This window comes from Oncorhynchus masou, chromosome 18, assembly GCF_036934945.1.
Source record: "Oncorhynchus masou masou isolate Uvic2021 chromosome 18, UVic_Omas_1.1, whole genome shotgun sequence".
Taxonomy (NCBI): Eukaryota; Metazoa; Chordata; class Actinopteri; order Salmoniformes; family Salmonidae; genus Oncorhynchus; species Oncorhynchus masou.
The window spans coordinates 51,360,005-51,376,603 of record NC_088229.1 but is presented as its reverse complement, the minus strand read 5'-3'; the positions used below and the strand labels follow the sequence as shown (position 1 = coordinate 51,376,603).

Genomic DNA, 16,599 nt, shown 5'->3' with positions numbered 1-16,599 from the left:
ACGGCGCAAAGTACTGATAGTTCCTTGATGAAAACTTTCTCCAGAGCGCTCAGGACCTCAGACTGGGGGCGGAAGTTCACGTTCCAACAGGACAACGACCCGAAGCACACAGCCAAGACAATGCAGGAGTGGCTTCGGGACAAGTCTCCGAATGTCCTTGAGTGGCCCGGCCAGAGCCCGGACTTGAACCTGATCGAACATCTCTGGAGAGACCTGAAAATAACTGTGCAGCAATGCTCCCCATCCAACCTGACAGAGCTTGAGAGGATGTGCAAAGAAGAATTGGAAAAACTCCCCAAATACAGGTGTGCCAAGCCCAAGCCTCATACCCAAGAAGACTGGAGGCTGTAATTGCTGACAAGTGTAAAGGGTCTGAATACCTATGTAAACGTGTTTTATTTTTGTATAAATTAGCAACAATTTCCAAAAAATGTTTTTTGCTTCATCATTATGGAGTATTGTGTAGATCAATAAGGGAAAAAAAAACAAATAATATATTTTAGAATAAGGCTGTATGTAACCTAACAAAATGTGGAAAAATTAATGGGGTCTGAATACCTTCCGAAGGCACTTGTGTGTGTGTGTGTGTGTGTGTGTGTGTGTGTGTGTGTGTGTGTGTGTGTGTGTGTGTGTGTGTGTGTGTGTGTGTGTGTGTGTGTGTGTGTGTGTGTGTGTGTGTGTGTACACGTCTGAGATTACGTGTGTGTGTAAACTCCCATAACAGGAACACTCACATTTGGGGGCCCGGGCCTGCAGGCGGAGCTGCTTGGCATGCGTGTTCTTTTCATCCAGTGTGTCCCTCCACTCCATGTGCTGGGGGTCTGGGAAACAGAGCTGGTGATTTCCCCAAATATGCACTCCACCCAGCAGGATCTCTATGGGGTTAACAGGACAGGGAGATAAGGGTCAGTTCAAAATGTTCACAGAGGAACTGACAAAAAAACAGTAATCACTGATGAGAAATGACTGGATAGGAAAAAGCCATGTGGTAAAGCCCTTGCATTCACCTGTTCCATCATGTCTAATTAGTTGTTACGACAAAGAAGGAAAGATGCACTTTTAAAGAATTAAAAAAGGGGCCGATAAGTATCCAATCCGTCCCTTCATTCAATTACGATTACATCCCTCCTGTATCCCAAAAAGACTGCCCTCTCACACTCTGGCCCCTCCCTCACCTGTGAGACTGCGGAGGCGGAGCACCCTCAGGCCCACCCCTTCTTGAGGGAGGGTGTTATCCAGGACAGCCAGAGCATAGCTGGAGTTGTACAGCTGGCTTCCCCGGATGATGCGCAGGTTGTCCAGCGGCACCACACTCACAGACACACGGGCAATCAAGACGTAGCCCTGCACCTCCACGATACCCTGGAGAGGGGGAGGGAGGGAAGAAAGGGGGGAAAGGGAGGAATGTTAGCATTGATAACAGGTGAGGGAGAAGAAGAAAAAAAATCAGGCAAAGAAAACATACCTGTAGGAAGGAGAGGTCCGGCTTGCCCCGAAGATGTGTGATCTCTAGGTTGCCGTGCACCACCTGGCAGTCAGTGTAGAGCAGCCGCAGGGTCTCATAGTGGTTCTCCAGGCTGGAGGGCAGGGCCAGCTTCATGTCTGTGCCCAGGCACACTGACGACACACGCACACACAAAATAGATACGTTAATACATGTTACCTTTAATTTAAAAGAACAGGATCCTGAGTTGAAGCGCGGCTTTGTGTCAACCAGTGTTTCGGCGCATCGTGACGCCTTTGATGACGCATTTGGGTAAATTGGTAATCAGATGTGCCATTTCTGTTGCATGTGCCGAAAACAAATGGAGGCGTTTTATTGTCACATACACTGCAGGTGTATCAACAACTGACAATATACAGTACACCATGTAGTACATGTCTTTTTCACTTTAAGATTCACTATAGTTTTTTTCCTCCCTCTACCATAGCATGATGAATAAAGTCATATACATATTGTCTGTATAGTGTGCACATTGACATAACATCTTCCTAAAGACAGGAAAGAAAGAAGAGCCTAGTCTTCCACACACACACACATTAAATTACTTCCTCCCCAGATCCCTGGAAGACTCCCCATAACACTTATGTCAACCCTCCTTCCAGAAGTTCAATTCCACCCCCTCTCTCCCTCCTCCAGGGCTATCACTTTCCCTCGTTTTGGAGACAGCAAGCCGGACACTAGGTGACACAGGATACAGGGACACAGGAAATGCAGAGAGAGAAAGAAGATGATTTGCCAAGGATCTCCAAAGTGCATGGCTTTGTCTCAAATGGCACCCTTTTCCTTACATAGTGCGCTGCTTTTGACCAGGGCCCATCCAGTTTTTATTAGTTGTAGGTGCGGGATACTCATGGTATACACTGTCCAACTAAATGCTTACTTGCTGATTCGTTCTCAACAATGCAAACAATAAGAAATAATCAAAGACATGAATATGAACAAGTAAATGTCAGAAGAATATAATAAATATTTTAGCTTAAGTGTAATACAGAAAGGCACAATTTAATATTTACTTGTGTATTGTCAAAGTGGGGGGTGGGGTCAAGTGTATAAATTGAGCAGTATAGTAAGAGTCTGGTAGCAGAAGTTGTGATGTGTGTGTGTGTGTGTGTGTGTGTAGCTTTAATGTATATGTGTGTGTGTGTGTGTGTGTGTGTGTGTGTGTGTGTGTGTGTGTGTGTGTGTGTGTGTGTGTGTGTGTGTGTGTGTGTGTGTGTGTGTGTGTGTGTGTGTGTGTGTGCGCGCTAAGGTGCAGAGAATCAGAGCAGTTGGTCAGACCTGTTCAAGTGTTCAGCAGTCTGATGGCTTGTGGATAGAAACTGTCTCTGAGCCTGTTGGTATCAGACTGTAACGGAGAGAACAGCTCATGGCTGGTCTGTGTGGGGTCCTCGATGATGCTGCGTGCCTTCCCCGGGTACCGTTTTGAGTAGATACCATGTTATGATGCAACGAGTCAGGACACTCTCGATGGTGCAGCGGTAGTATTTTGAGAGGATACGGGGCGGCATGCCAAATTTCTTCAGCTGCCTTAGAAAGTAGAGATGCTGTTGCGCCCTCTTGACAAGAGTGGTGGTGTTGGTGGTCCATGACAAGTCCTCGATGTGAACGCCGAAGAACTTCAAACTCTCTACTGCAGTCCCGTTTATGTGGACCGGGGGCATGTTCCCTCCTCTGCTTTCTGAGGTCAACAATCAAGTCCTTTGTTTTGCTGACATGGAGGGAGTTGTTGTCGCGACACCACAATGGCCGTTCACTTACCTCCTCCCATATAGGCTGACTCATCATTGTTGGTTATCAGTCCTACAACCGTGGTGTTGTCAGTTAACTTGATGATAGAGTTGGTGTTGTGCAAAGCCACGCAGTCATGTGTGAACAGGGAGTACAGCAGAGGACTGAGAAAACACTCCAGGGGGGCCCCTGTTTTAAGAGTCAGAATGGAGGAGGTGTTGTTGCCAGTTCTCACAGCCTGTGGTTTGCCCATCAGGAAGTCCAGGATCCAGTAGCAGAGAGTGGTGTCCAGACCAAACTGAAATCAATGAACAGCATTCTCACATAGGGGTTCCTCTTTTACAAATGGGTTGAGGCCGTGTGTACAGTGATGGAAATGGTATATTCCGTGGATCTGTTGGAGGGGGAAGGAAATTGGAGTGGGTCCAGTGTGCCTGGCATGCTGACCTTGGGGCCACAACCAGGCTCTCAAAGCACTTCATGATGACGGAGGTGAGCGCGATGGGGCGATAGTCTTTTGGCATGTCACCTTGTTTTTCTTGGGCACTGGCACGATAGAGGTCTCCTTAAAGCATGTGGGACTACAGCCTGGGACAGGTTGAAGATGTCCTAGAAGATGCCCATAGGGCTCTGGTAAAAAAGTAGTGCACTATATAGGCAATGTAGTGGGACGCAGCCAAAGAGATACGAGTCGTTATCGCGCCTGTAGTACTGTATCGTGTACGAACTCTTATCACATGCTATGTGACGTGTAGTGTGTTCTAAACGCAGCCCAGTGTTCTCACAGTGACCTACATATCAGCTGCACCTAGGGCTATTACTGTGACCGTATTACCGCCAGACATGAGTCATGATGGCAGTCAAAATTCCATGTGACCAAGCTCTGATGCTGCTGCTGGTCATTAGTAGCCTACCAAACTTGCTAACTACCTGGTACTCCGCACTCTATTGTCCCTCTAATCACTCTGACATCAATGCAAATCTAATCAAAAATCTAATCAAACACTTCACGAGAGCCCATGAGCTCATGTTCCGCAACACTTCTATAGGCTACGCAATTGCGTGAGAAAACAGAGTGATGGCCTCTATTAAAAAAAGGAGGATCCCATCAGCTTTCTATAGGTTAGTCCTATTATATTTCTTTCTCAACCTTTCTAATATTACACACATTGCTTATCTTTACAACAGGAGTATCCCCTACCTGACTGACATGAAAATGAACCACGAGAAAAGCGTCCTCCAGTCACTATTTATGTGCATAGATGACATGTATCTTTTCCCCGCTGCTCCTGTTTCGAGACAGGTGCATGATAATGATCCATTCTAAATCAAAACCAATTCCACATATATTATTTAGTGTTTGTAAAAACAAGATTAAATCAAGAACAGTCTGATGGGTGACAATTACAGCCGATCACTTGTGAACGATGCCCAGCTTAAGGCAAACAGTGCACCTCATGTAACCTAGCCTATAGGGATCACAACTAAAGTGGCCAAATAACTTCTTAAAATGAAGCACATTAATCCGCTTTACAATGGTTGTAGAGCCTAACTGGCATACGTACGCAGCACGTGAGTTTCAAGACGGGGGAAGATCATTTTCGCCATAAAAATGCATTACATGCATAATCGCATTAGTAGTCACTTTTGAGAATGGTGTTTTCCTGCTAATGGAACATTTGTGCTTATAGCCTACTTCCGTGTGCGCATTGCTGTGTTTATAATGTGAAGAAATAGCCTAATAGTTGATCAACATTTTAAGGTAAACGTTTTCATCTGTTGCGTCACTGTCCCGGACTTTCTTTGGAATATTTATTTCTCGCCCAGAATAGATCAACTTTTGTACTATGGGGGAAGAGTAGATTGACATAGGCTAGTGCTTTTTGCTGTTCGTTTGGCCTACTCATCTTGTTGGCTGACGAAAAGGAAATGTGGACAGTTCTTCCAATATCGTCAATATGCGCCTCGGAATTGGATAAGGAAGCGCAGTTGCGTCCCAGATGTGTCTGTCTTCACTTGTAGCATGTGAGAAAGACCCGATCACGTGACTGAGATCCATGTGAGTGAGAGGTCCTTCGGCACGCAGCAAGGAGAAGGGAATTATAATTATTATATTCAGCCCAAGGGCATAACGGCTACTGGCCGCAAAAGGCATGTTTTTTTTTAGGGTCATTACGGCCACACAAGGGGGATGCAGCCGGGAAATTCGACGTATTATCAAGTGGCTTGTCAAATTGTGAATGAGAGACTAATGAAGTGCGTACAGGCTGCGCAAAAAAAACTAAGCATAGCTCATGCCTTTCGTGCGACTTTTTTCAAATCATCATTAAATCGCATCGTGCAGCCCGAGAATGTATTAAAATTAAACATTTAGGAGTACCTGTTTCTTTGTTAATCACTCAACACAGAACAACCGCATGGGTGCACTCCCTCAAATCCTTGAGAAAATATCCTTTCGATTTTATTCAGCTACGTTCAATTGGATTCTTCATACTATAAAATGATGCTACGGAACTCGTTTGCTAAATGAACTAGTGTAGCCCACAACCATATGGCATAGTCAGATCAGGGCCTAACATAAGGACAACACAGAGTATGCTACTCTGTTCTTCTCAAATAAACTACATTTTCTTCATATCATGTTTCTTTAGACGTGTCTAAAATAAATAAATGTATTTATTGTGATGGTGTAGGCTATATTATAATAGATTTATTAGACTTTTTAAAATGGTTGACAGTCACTGGCTGACAAAATGTTATGACCGTCACAGCCCTAGCTGCTAAAAGGGAAATGTTTGTTCATCTAAAGACTGTGTGTGACTGTGGGAGATGCTAGATGCTATACAAGGCAACAGTAAACAGGTCGTTATCCAAACATATGTTGCATGGATTGATGAGAGAGAGAGAAAAAAACAATTAAGTGTTTTTTCCCCTTACTGGAAATCAAAACTATGATAGCTCACAATGGATGGGATGTCAGAGACCACTGCTTGAAAGGGAGATGCATTGATATAAAACATGATTTATTTTTATGGGCAGACAATGAACTGACTGTGAAATGCTCAAATCGATTCCCTGTTGTGACTTGTGAATGGGCGGAGCTTATAGATCCTTACGGTAAACTTGATTCACAATGAGGATATGCATTCATGTACAAAATGCCATGGCTGTATCTCAAACAGGACATCTTCTTGTTCAAAGTTTGCAACTTCAGTTGATTACTATCGCGCCCTTACTGTAAATGCCGGATCTCTACGACAAGACGCATCATTCAGCGATATATAGTGCACTACTTTTGACCCAGGCTCATTTACCAGATGCTTTAATCCAGAGCGACGTCAGTTAGTGCATTCAATGCAGGTAGATACACAATCACATGTCAAAAAGTAATGAGTCAAACGGTAACTGATTGTGTTATTGTAGTTAAAGTGGTCTGTTGGCTGGTGGCTACTTAACTGGTCTGTAAGTTAGATGATTTGAAAACAAGACGTCATTTTTCAAAATGGAGGCCAGTTATCTCTACTAAAATCTCAATTGATTCAACTATAAATAGTACATTATACTGACAAACTGTAAAGTTGACTTGACTTTGTTTTATTAAATTAGGTGTTAGTTAGGATAAAGTTGATATAACTGAAGTAGATTCAACTAGGAATAGTAGGTTAAACTGACAACTGTTGAAGTTGACTTAACTATCTTTTATTAGTCGAAGAATATTTTGTGTAAGTAAGGATAGCTTGACATGTAAAGTTGATAGAGCTTGAAAGGGCCATGCAACTTTACAACTGTAAATGATACGTTGAAACAAATTATTTTCTACAGTGTAGATCAAATGACTTAAACTTCTTATACTTAAACTTCCTATGTTATTACTGACTTGGTCATGTAAAATATTTCGTAGGGAGCTAAAGAGGAGTTTGTTTGATTTTTTTCCGAAACTGCTTTCATTTCTTTACTGACCCACTAAATCAAGCCGAAACTCACTCCCACTTGTATGGACACACACACTCACACGTGTGTGTGTGTGTGTATGTGTGTACGTGTTTTGTTCATTGTCCGACTTTGGCCTTGAGTAGAAACCCACCCCTTCCTTTCCCTATCCAACCAATTACTGTAAATACTCTCACTCTCTCTCTCTTTCTCCAGCTCTCTCTCCTTATCTACTCCCTCTCTCCTCATTTCAGATCTCCCTCACCATATCCTTCCCTTCATCCATCCCTCCCTCTCTTCCCTTCTTTCTCAGATGGGCACAAGTGCTGGCGTTATGCATGTGTCAGTGCCCAACAAAGGAATGCCACTGACACCTAAACAAACACACATTCACCGAGGTGCTCCCTGATCTCTAATGCTGGCTACATAGCGCTTCTCTACACCGTATCCTAGCAACTTCACTTGGAAACGTCCATTTGCCAAATGCTTTCTGCAGTAACCACCCAGGTGGTGGAGTTTTCTGGGGGAAAGAAGAAAAAATAACACACCAAACAGTTCGGTCAGCATTTAGAACCTCGTGAAAACTACAGAGCCCACGTAGCCCGGAATATTCCATGTCTATCATGACAGTTGAATGCAATTGTCAAACACATTTGCTTGAAAATGAAACTGCACGTTAGTTGTGAGAGAGTAATTATTAGTGTTTGGGTATACATTCATGGATTACATTTGCCTTTATGAGTGAGGATGGAACGCCATTGAGGTTTTGAATTGAAAAATAAAATGTTTCAAGTTAATGTGTCCTACTTCTTGTCAAGCATACTTCAAGATTCAAGTCTCAGGGTCTTTTCAAAACATTGGCAGCTATACCTTTGGGAACCGTCAACTTCTAATGAAATGTGATTGCTAGTCCTCCAAGATTACATTTTCAAATCAAAATATTTTTCTTCCAACATAAAACTTGGAAATCCTTTGCTCGCTATAAGATCTCAAGTCAACTGCTTTCTGGTTTGTCATTGTTGGAGTGTACCAAATGTCTTTCAAGCATTAACCATGACTGACAGGCTAATTGGGTCAGCTTGAGGAGAGTACCTACTAAATGTAAATTGAATGTGACCTATACCTGTACTGCAGGAGCCTTCGAAAGCTAACACAACCAAACCTGCACGGGTAGCCTGCCAGTCAGCAAAGGGTGTGTGTGTGTTGTGTACGTTGTGTGCACTGACTAACAAGAACAACGTTCACGGCTGCCAGCAATGTTACTGCAGGTGTAGGTTAATTCAACCCGGAAAAGCTGCCACCACCGAGACACATCAAAACAATTCCCTTTGCTGTACCGCCCCTTCAATTTCCACCTTCACTGGAACCCTAATCACCTCCTACCCCAAGATACTCAACATCTACCTTTCAAAACCTAGTATTGTCCGACAGATAAACAGACATCATTTAAAGGTGAAATCTGGAATTCCTTTGTACTCTGATGGCCACAGGGCAAATGAACAATCAAAGCAAGTAAAAGAAAAGCACAAAAACAAACATAGTTCTATTTCAGCCAATCAGTACACCCGCCCGCAAAGACCCTCCCACTCAGTCCTGTACATAGTCCACTCAATAACAGAAACTAAATTACAGATTGCACCTTCAGGTGGGCTTTGCCTCCCCAACAACCCTAATCCTAGCAACTTGCCTTGGATAAACATACATTTATATTCTAACTCCCCCCCCAAAAGCATTCCTCCTTCTTTCCCTTGCAAAGTACAAACAGGTATTGCTCAACTGACAGGAAGAACAGGATATGTACCTGTTGCTGCAGTGCAGAGCGTACTCTATGCGCATGAACATTCACTCATTGTCTCACACACTCACTCACACACACACACACACACACACACACACACGTCAATACAATGGCAGGCAGAGTGCAACACACACAATACACACATGATTGCTCCTCCAAACCAATCTGAGGACCGGTATCAGAAAAATAGTTTCTTGCAGGTACAACGTTTCACTGTAGACATCCCTTGCGTTGAGAACCTCAATGCACAAAATGTAGCTCTATTGCATTTGATTGTTCATTTTATTTTGCCCGCAGCCTGTGGAAGGTCCTAGGACAGAAACTTTGCACCAAACGCATCTGCTTCAAAAACAAAACTGAAATTGAATGCTGTAGTAGAATCCATCCAACAGTCCAGTCGTATCCTTGTCTTTTTTCACTCCGTCTCTATCAACAGGGATCAAGCTTTGTCCACAGGTAAAACGTGGATGTATTTTACTGTAGGCCAATCAAACATTAAGCCGGCAGTTTTAATGCATTGTAAAACTTGTCATACAAGCATGTTTGACTGACTGTCTTATAATGTCTTGTGAAACTTTAAAAATAAGACATTATAAAGACATTGGGGCTCCCGAGTGGCGCGGTGGTCCAAGGCACTGCATCTCAGTGCTAGAGGCGTCACTACAGACCCTGGGTCGATTCCAGGCTGTATCACCACCGGCTGTGATTGGGAGTCCCATAGGGCGGCGCACAATTGGCCCAGCATAGTCCGGGTTTGGCCGGCGGAGGCCATCATTGTAAATAAGAATCAGTTCTTAATTGACTTGCCTAGTTAAATAAAGGATACATTTTTTAAAATTATAAAAAAGGCTCATATATGCTTATAACAACTTGTAAAGCACTATACCTGCAGGCTTTAAGTAATGTGTTACCAATATGTTCAACCATTTCAATGCACATACGCATAGAAATAAATACTCAAGTACAGAAATAACAAACATGTTCTTTTTTTTGCTGTGTTATGAAATAATATATATTAAGCTTATAATAATGGCCATGCTTTTTGGGCCCTTTTTGGGGCACTTTGTTTTGACTGGTATTTCCAGCATTATCCACTAGAGTTGCTGTAGGTATAAAACCTGAGGAAATGTTATTTAAAATGGCACAAACTGTCTCCAATCAATCATTGTCTGGTTGTGCATGCGTGTTTGGCGGGAGTGATGGCCTGAGCCAGGGTAGGCGTAGCTCTGCACATAAAACCTATTATTTGGTAAGGAATACTATTTGTAGGTATGTGATTCTACATCTCACTTTGGCTCAAGCTGACTTTCCTCTCCAACGAACTCGGAAGTTGTAGCTGAAAATGGGTCAACTAGGGGCAGTTAGGGTAGAGTTATTGAAACAAACCATAGAAGTGTATTGTAGTGAATCCGAGGTAGCCCCGACCGGGACTCGAACCTGGCTCCAGCGACTGTCAAGCCAACACCTTAACCATCACGCCAAGAGGCTCAAACCTCTTGATGAGCTTGCTAGGTGTTGGGCTAAGGTCGCTACACTACCCCCATCCTTCGCTCCTCCATACCAAGTCCATCACATGTTCACACCTCTCAGATGGCCTCCATGCACTTCTGACACCAATGTATAGAAGGGGGAAAAAATTGACTGGGACTTGAATCCTGATCCAGCGAGTGTCAAGTCAAGAGGTTCGGACCTCTTAGAGTAACGGTTAAGGTGTTGGTTTGACTCACCCCTTTAACTGCCCCTAATTCATCTATTTTTAGCTACAACTTCCGAGTCCGTTGGAGAGGATCAGCTTCAGGAAAGTGAGGTGTAGAATAACTGATCTAGAAATAGTATTCCCTCCCAAATAATAGGTTGTGTGTGATTAAGATTTGCAGAGCTACACTTCCCCTGGCTCAGGCCATCCCCGCGCCAAGTGCACACACACAAACCAGACATTCAATGGAGACATACACTACATGACCAAAAGTATATGGACACCTGCTCGTCAAACATCTCATTCCAAGATCATGGGCATTAATATGGAGTTGGTCCTCCCTTTGCTGCTAGAACAGCCTCAATTCTTCTGGGAAGGCTTTCCCAGAGATGTTGGAACATTGCTGCAGTGACTTGCTTCCATTCAGCCATAAGAGCATTTAGTGGAGGTCAGGAACTGATGTTGGGCGATTAGGTCTGGCTCGCAGTCGGCGTTCCAATTCATACCGAAGGTGTTTGATGGGTTTGAGGTTAGGCCTCTGTGCAGGCCAGTCAAGTTCTTCCACACCAATTTCAACAAACCATTTCTATATGGACCTTGCATGCTGAAACAGGAAAGGGCCTTCTCCAAACTGTTGCCACAAAGTTGAATGCACAGAATCGACTAGAATGTTATTGTATGCTGTAGCGTTAAGATTGCCTTTCACTGAAACTAAGGGGCCTAGCTTGAACCATGACAAACAGCCCCAGACCATTATTCCTCCTCCACCAAACTTTACAGTTGGCACTATGCATTCGGGCAGGTAGTGTTCTCCTGGCATCCACCAAACACAGATTTGTCTGTCGGACTGCCAGACGGTGAAGCGTTATTCATCACTCCAGAGAACGCATTTCCACTGCTCCAGAGTCCAATGGCGGCGAGCTTTACACCACCCTAGTCGACACTTGGCATTGCGCATGGTGATTTTAGGTTTGTGTGTGGCACCTTGGCCATGGAAACTCATTTCATGAAGCTCCCGACGAACAGTTCTTGTGCTGACGTTGCCTCCAGAGGCAGTTTGGAACTAGGCATTGAGTTTTACAACCGAGGACAGATGATTTTTACGTGCTTCAGCACTCGGCGGTCTCGTTCTGTGAACTTGTGTGGCCTACCACTTCTTGGCTGAGTCGTTGTTGCTCCTAGATGTTTCTACTTCACAATAACTGCACTTACAGTTGACCGGGGCAGGTCTAGCAGGGCAGAAATTTGACGAACTGACTTGTTGGAAAGGGGGCATCCTATGACGATGCCATGTTGAAAGTCACGGAGCTCTTCAGTAACGCAATTCTACTGCCAATGTTCAATTTTAGACACCTGTCAGCAATGGGTATGGCTGAAAAAGCCAAATCCACTCATTTGAAGGGATGTCCACATACTTTGTATATACACTACTATTCAAAAGTTTTGGGTCACTTAGAAATGTCCTTCTAGGCAGAGTTGCAAAGAAAAATCCATATTTCAGACTGGCCAATAAAAAGAAAAGATTAAGATGGGCAAAAGAACACACTTCACTGTTGACGTTGAAACTGGTGTTTGCGGGAACTATTTAATTATGCTGCCAGTTGAGGACTTGTGAGGTGTCTGTTTCTCAAACCAGACACACTAATGTACTTGTCCTCTTGCTCAGTTGTGCACCAGGCCTCCCACACCTCTTTAAATTATGGTTAGAGCCAGTTTGCGCTGTTCTGTGAAGGGAGTAGTACACAGCGTTGTACGAGATCTCCAGTTTCTTGGCAATTTCTCGCATGGAATAGCCTTCATTTCTCAGAACAAGAATAGACTGACAAATTTCAGAAGAAAGAGATTTGTTTCTAGACATTTTGAGCCGGTAATCAAACCCACAAATGCTGATTCTCCAGATACTCAACCAGTCTAAAGAAGGCCAGTTTCATTGCTTCTTTAATCAGGACAACAGTTTTCAGCTGTGCTGACATAATTGCAACAGGGTTTTCTAATGATCAATTAGCCTTTTAAAATGATAAACTTAGATTAGCTAACAGTATGCCAATGGAACACAGGCGTGATGGTTGCTGATAAATGAGACTCCAAATTCTTGTACCAAAAAGTATTGTAATTTCTAAACTGTTCACCTGATATGGATGAAAATACCCTCAAATTAAAGCTGACAGTCTGCCTCATTGTCATTGTATCATTTCAAATCCAAGGTGCAGGAGTACAGAGTACAACAACAAATGTGTCATTGTCCTAATACTTCTGGAGCTCACTACTCCTAGCAATATACCTGCAGTCTGCAGTGTTACCAATATATTTTAAAAATGTATTCTGAGGCTGGAAAATTTGGGGATGACGCTACAGATATGAGGATACACTAGTCATTAGTCAGTTAAATTGCATGGTGTCCAGACTAGCGAGTCATCATGCTTCATTGAGTTTTAACTAGAGTGAGTGATACTAAGTTGAGAGGCTGAATCACCTCCAAGTGAGTTTCAATCAATGGGTGCACTGGAGTGTGAGAGTTAAAGGGTTGTGAAGACTGTCCAACACACACACAGAAAGCTACATGCTCTAATCTGAGTGTGCACATTGACATAGAGCCAAAAGTTTCAGTGTGTTCCCACCTGTATAATAGGAACCCGAGCACAGTTGCATATCAAACCCCAACAGCTGACCTTTGGTATATCGACCTTTCAAAAACAAGGGTGTGTGTGTGTCCTTTCAGTATCCATAAGTCTTCCCGCTTTAGCTCAGTAAGATTCGGTTTCTGTTGGTGTTTTAGTGAAAATATGAATATATTTACATGACTCGAATGTGGTGCTTTGAGTGCAATGAAAACATTACTATGAACACCAATGTGGTAATGATTTGCTTCCAAAGAAGATAGAGACTGATTGGTACAAAAACTGTACAGACCTGTTACAGACAATGCAATTGTATTTGGTAACCACGTCACCTGTGACTAGTAGCTACGTGTGTGTGTATGTTTTTGAACCAAAACAACTAATGAAACACACACCACTCTTTCAAAGATAATTGATTTCTGATTCAATTCCAATCTCAGTTTTGTATAGAGCTTGGCACTACTTTGACTTCTCCACAAACCATTTTTTTGTAATTGGTTTGTGCAAATAGTCAACCAATTCTGACCAGACTTGTGATTGCATTCAGTCGTGGACCAATGTTATTGTGTATCATGTCCCCTGGCAGTTTTGAATCTCATTATGCACTGTCTGCAGCTGGTGACTCGGTGTAAATTGTGGGAGCTGTTAAATCAACTGAACTTTAGATCGCAAAATGCAATAAGTCAGTTATGCCTCCATGTCAAAGAAAAGGCTACAACAGATAATGTAGGCTAGCTATAGGCCTACATTGAGAAAGTTTGTATCTGTGATTCTTTTTAGTCTTCTTACAAAGACTGAATTTGATATGAGACAGTTGGAGATACAACAATTGCATCAATACAATTGTACAGTAATAGCTTGGTTGTTGTGAATGAATGCACAGTGCCCTTTGGAAAGAGGTCACCTACATGTAGATCTATGTGTTTGTAGAATGTTTTGCTCTTCCATTTTCAGTTTTCACTGGTTAATATTTGAAGTGCTGCAGTTAAGAGTGACAAGTGGTCTGTTCTACGAGACAATGTCCTCTTTAGCGCAAGCAGTGAATAATTGACCTCGTCATGAGCCCTTGGAGCATACAATGCAATCACTGTTGTTTTGATTTTGTTTACCACAAAAGTGAACTCTTCTCAACTATTCGTACAAGTGCCATTTTCACACAAAGTTGCTAAGCTGGTTCTCATATTTCTTGGCGGCGTAGGCTACTTAAGGCCTACTTGTTTCACTCCAATGCTACTCTGTGTCACTATACACTTTAACACAACAACTGTTAAATTGTAACAGCATTGCCAAATTAAGCGCGAACTCCAGCTTTTTACTGCGCTTCCATTTTAACCGTTTGTGTCGTTATCAATAGTGGCTAATAAATCTCGAGCCACAACATTGAAATCAGTGCGGGGGGGGGGGGGTTGGACTCGCATAGGAATGCGGTCTATTGTCGGAGCACAAAGTCATGCTCTCTGGGTCGAGTTGAACTCCCCACAATTTCGAGAATTCACATAGTTTTCAAGTATTCCAAGGTTTTCACATAGGCCTATCACATTTGATTAATAGAATTATTCCGACACTGTGGTAAAGAGAAGAGGATCCAACGTGAGACCCACCTTCTCTGCCCAATGCGCCCGAAAGTCCGACCAGCAGTAACCGGAGAAACAGGAAACTTCTCGCCGCCTCCATCGATTGCGACCACCACTAGTCCATAGTAACCCACACTTTTTTATTCCTACAGAGGAGCGCCCCTACACCTTTATTCGTGCAGTTAGTTTTGAGGTTGTTTTTCCAATCCCAGTAACTTCCTCCTCGGAATTCCGTGCCTGTGGCTCGCCTCTCCGTAGTAGGCTTGCGTGACACAGCCAGTCGGCGCGCTCCCGTGAAGGGCTGAATGGGGAGTGGCAGATAGGGCCGATTGACTCCAACAGCCCCAATAGAGTCGCCCGCCTCAGTCAGAAAGTCACTCAAAATGGTCTGACGAAGAATTATCTGGGATTCTACATATTCGAGTTCTTCAAATCATTATTCATTGCTTATACAAGTCTATGCCGTAGATGTAGTCTTATTCAAATTCTCCACTGTTCTTAGTCCCTTCTCCGAGAGCGCGAAATTAGGAGGAAGAAGAATAAACTCTATTCATACCAACTATCCACTCTCCACCAATATCAGGGTCAGAGTCCAACAGACTGCATATAACTAATCAGGAAACGGCACAAAACTATTCATAAGTCGATCTGTGCACATGCTCCATGTCTTGCACAAGGTTTGTTCTCGGTCAAGCCTGAATGTTAGGTTCTCTGAAAGTGAAAGATTGATATGGTTAGCTATTGATAGCAACAGCGTGGAGGGGTGCCTTGCTTCACTGCATGACATTGTCCAGGTTCCAAAAATCTTTAAGCATTTCCTTTCCTCATCTCCTTTCCTTCATGAACCAAAAGAGGTTAGGGCAGGTTATATTGTGGAAACATTGCATTCCCCTGAAAGGGATCGCGGGAGGGGGGGGGGGGTTTAGTAGTAGGCCTAGACTCTTAGGGGTAGAAGTGCACAGTCATGGCCTACCTATATGTTATAGAGTAGTCTAAGTTAGGTTTTAAATGGTTTAAAAGTCATTTATTAACAGTGATTGAATTCTTAGTTGGTGTTTTTTTTTCCAACTCATTATGTGTGAGTCAGTTTTGTGTTTGCTAAATGATGGCTTTTAAGGCTGCACTGTAATGGATTATCACCTGTATAAGCCTATTGTTACCCTACAGCTAATACCCTATAAGATCACTACTTGGCAAACAACATACAATTTCATACAATTTGAATCAATGAATAATAACTGTTTACTGATAATTCACAAACGTCCTATTAGTTAACTGTCTAATTAGCCTATTTGTAAACCCTTAGAGTAGAGTAACATCCCTTAAAGTAGTCCCATTATGGGCAAGTTAGGTCCATAAACAGTGTAAGAAGGTTAAGAAATAGATCCCTTTCCCGTTTCATTTTCAGTTGAAAAGTAAAAAATGTCACGATCTTCAATAACAGGAGCCCTATTCAAGGGAGCCTTACAAGGCAAGACCTGGGAAGTTAGCAATGTGGTGAGAGATACTGTTGAGGGGTGAGAGGCTCTGTACGGACAGCTTCCCTAGTCACTGCAAAGCAGCATCTTTTTTTAAAGCTGCAATATGTAACTTTCTGGGTGAACTGACCAAATTCACATTGAAATGTGAGTTATAGGTCTGTCATTTTCCTTGAAAGCAAGTCTAATAAGCAGTAGATATATTCTATGTACATTATTTCTATGATGTTCTAAGTTGTCAACCGTGTATGAGAGGTCTTGGAGCGGGAAGGC

At 43.0% G+C, this 16,599-nt stretch overlaps 1 protein-coding gene across 1 annotated transcript in view; it reads right to left on the bottom strand.

Annotated features, from left to right (window-relative positions):
- The window catches only part of erbb2 (erb-b2 receptor tyrosine kinase 2), a 40,044-nt gene extending 24,527 nt beyond the window's left edge, over positions 1-15,517 (bottom strand). The window contains exons 1-4 of the mRNA XM_064923623.1: positions 14,876-15,517; positions 1,466-1,617; positions 1,176-1,362; positions 735-875 (exon numbers count right to left, since the gene is read on the bottom strand). Of these exons, the coding sequence (XP_064779695.1) occupies positions 735-875; positions 1,176-1,362; positions 1,466-1,617; positions 14,876-14,948 (553 nt within the window). The 5' untranslated portion in view covers positions 14,949-15,517. The remainder of the gene's footprint in view (positions 1-734; positions 876-1,175; positions 1,363-1,465; positions 1,618-14,875) is intronic.
- Positions 15,518-16,599: the final 1,082 nt, after the last annotated feature.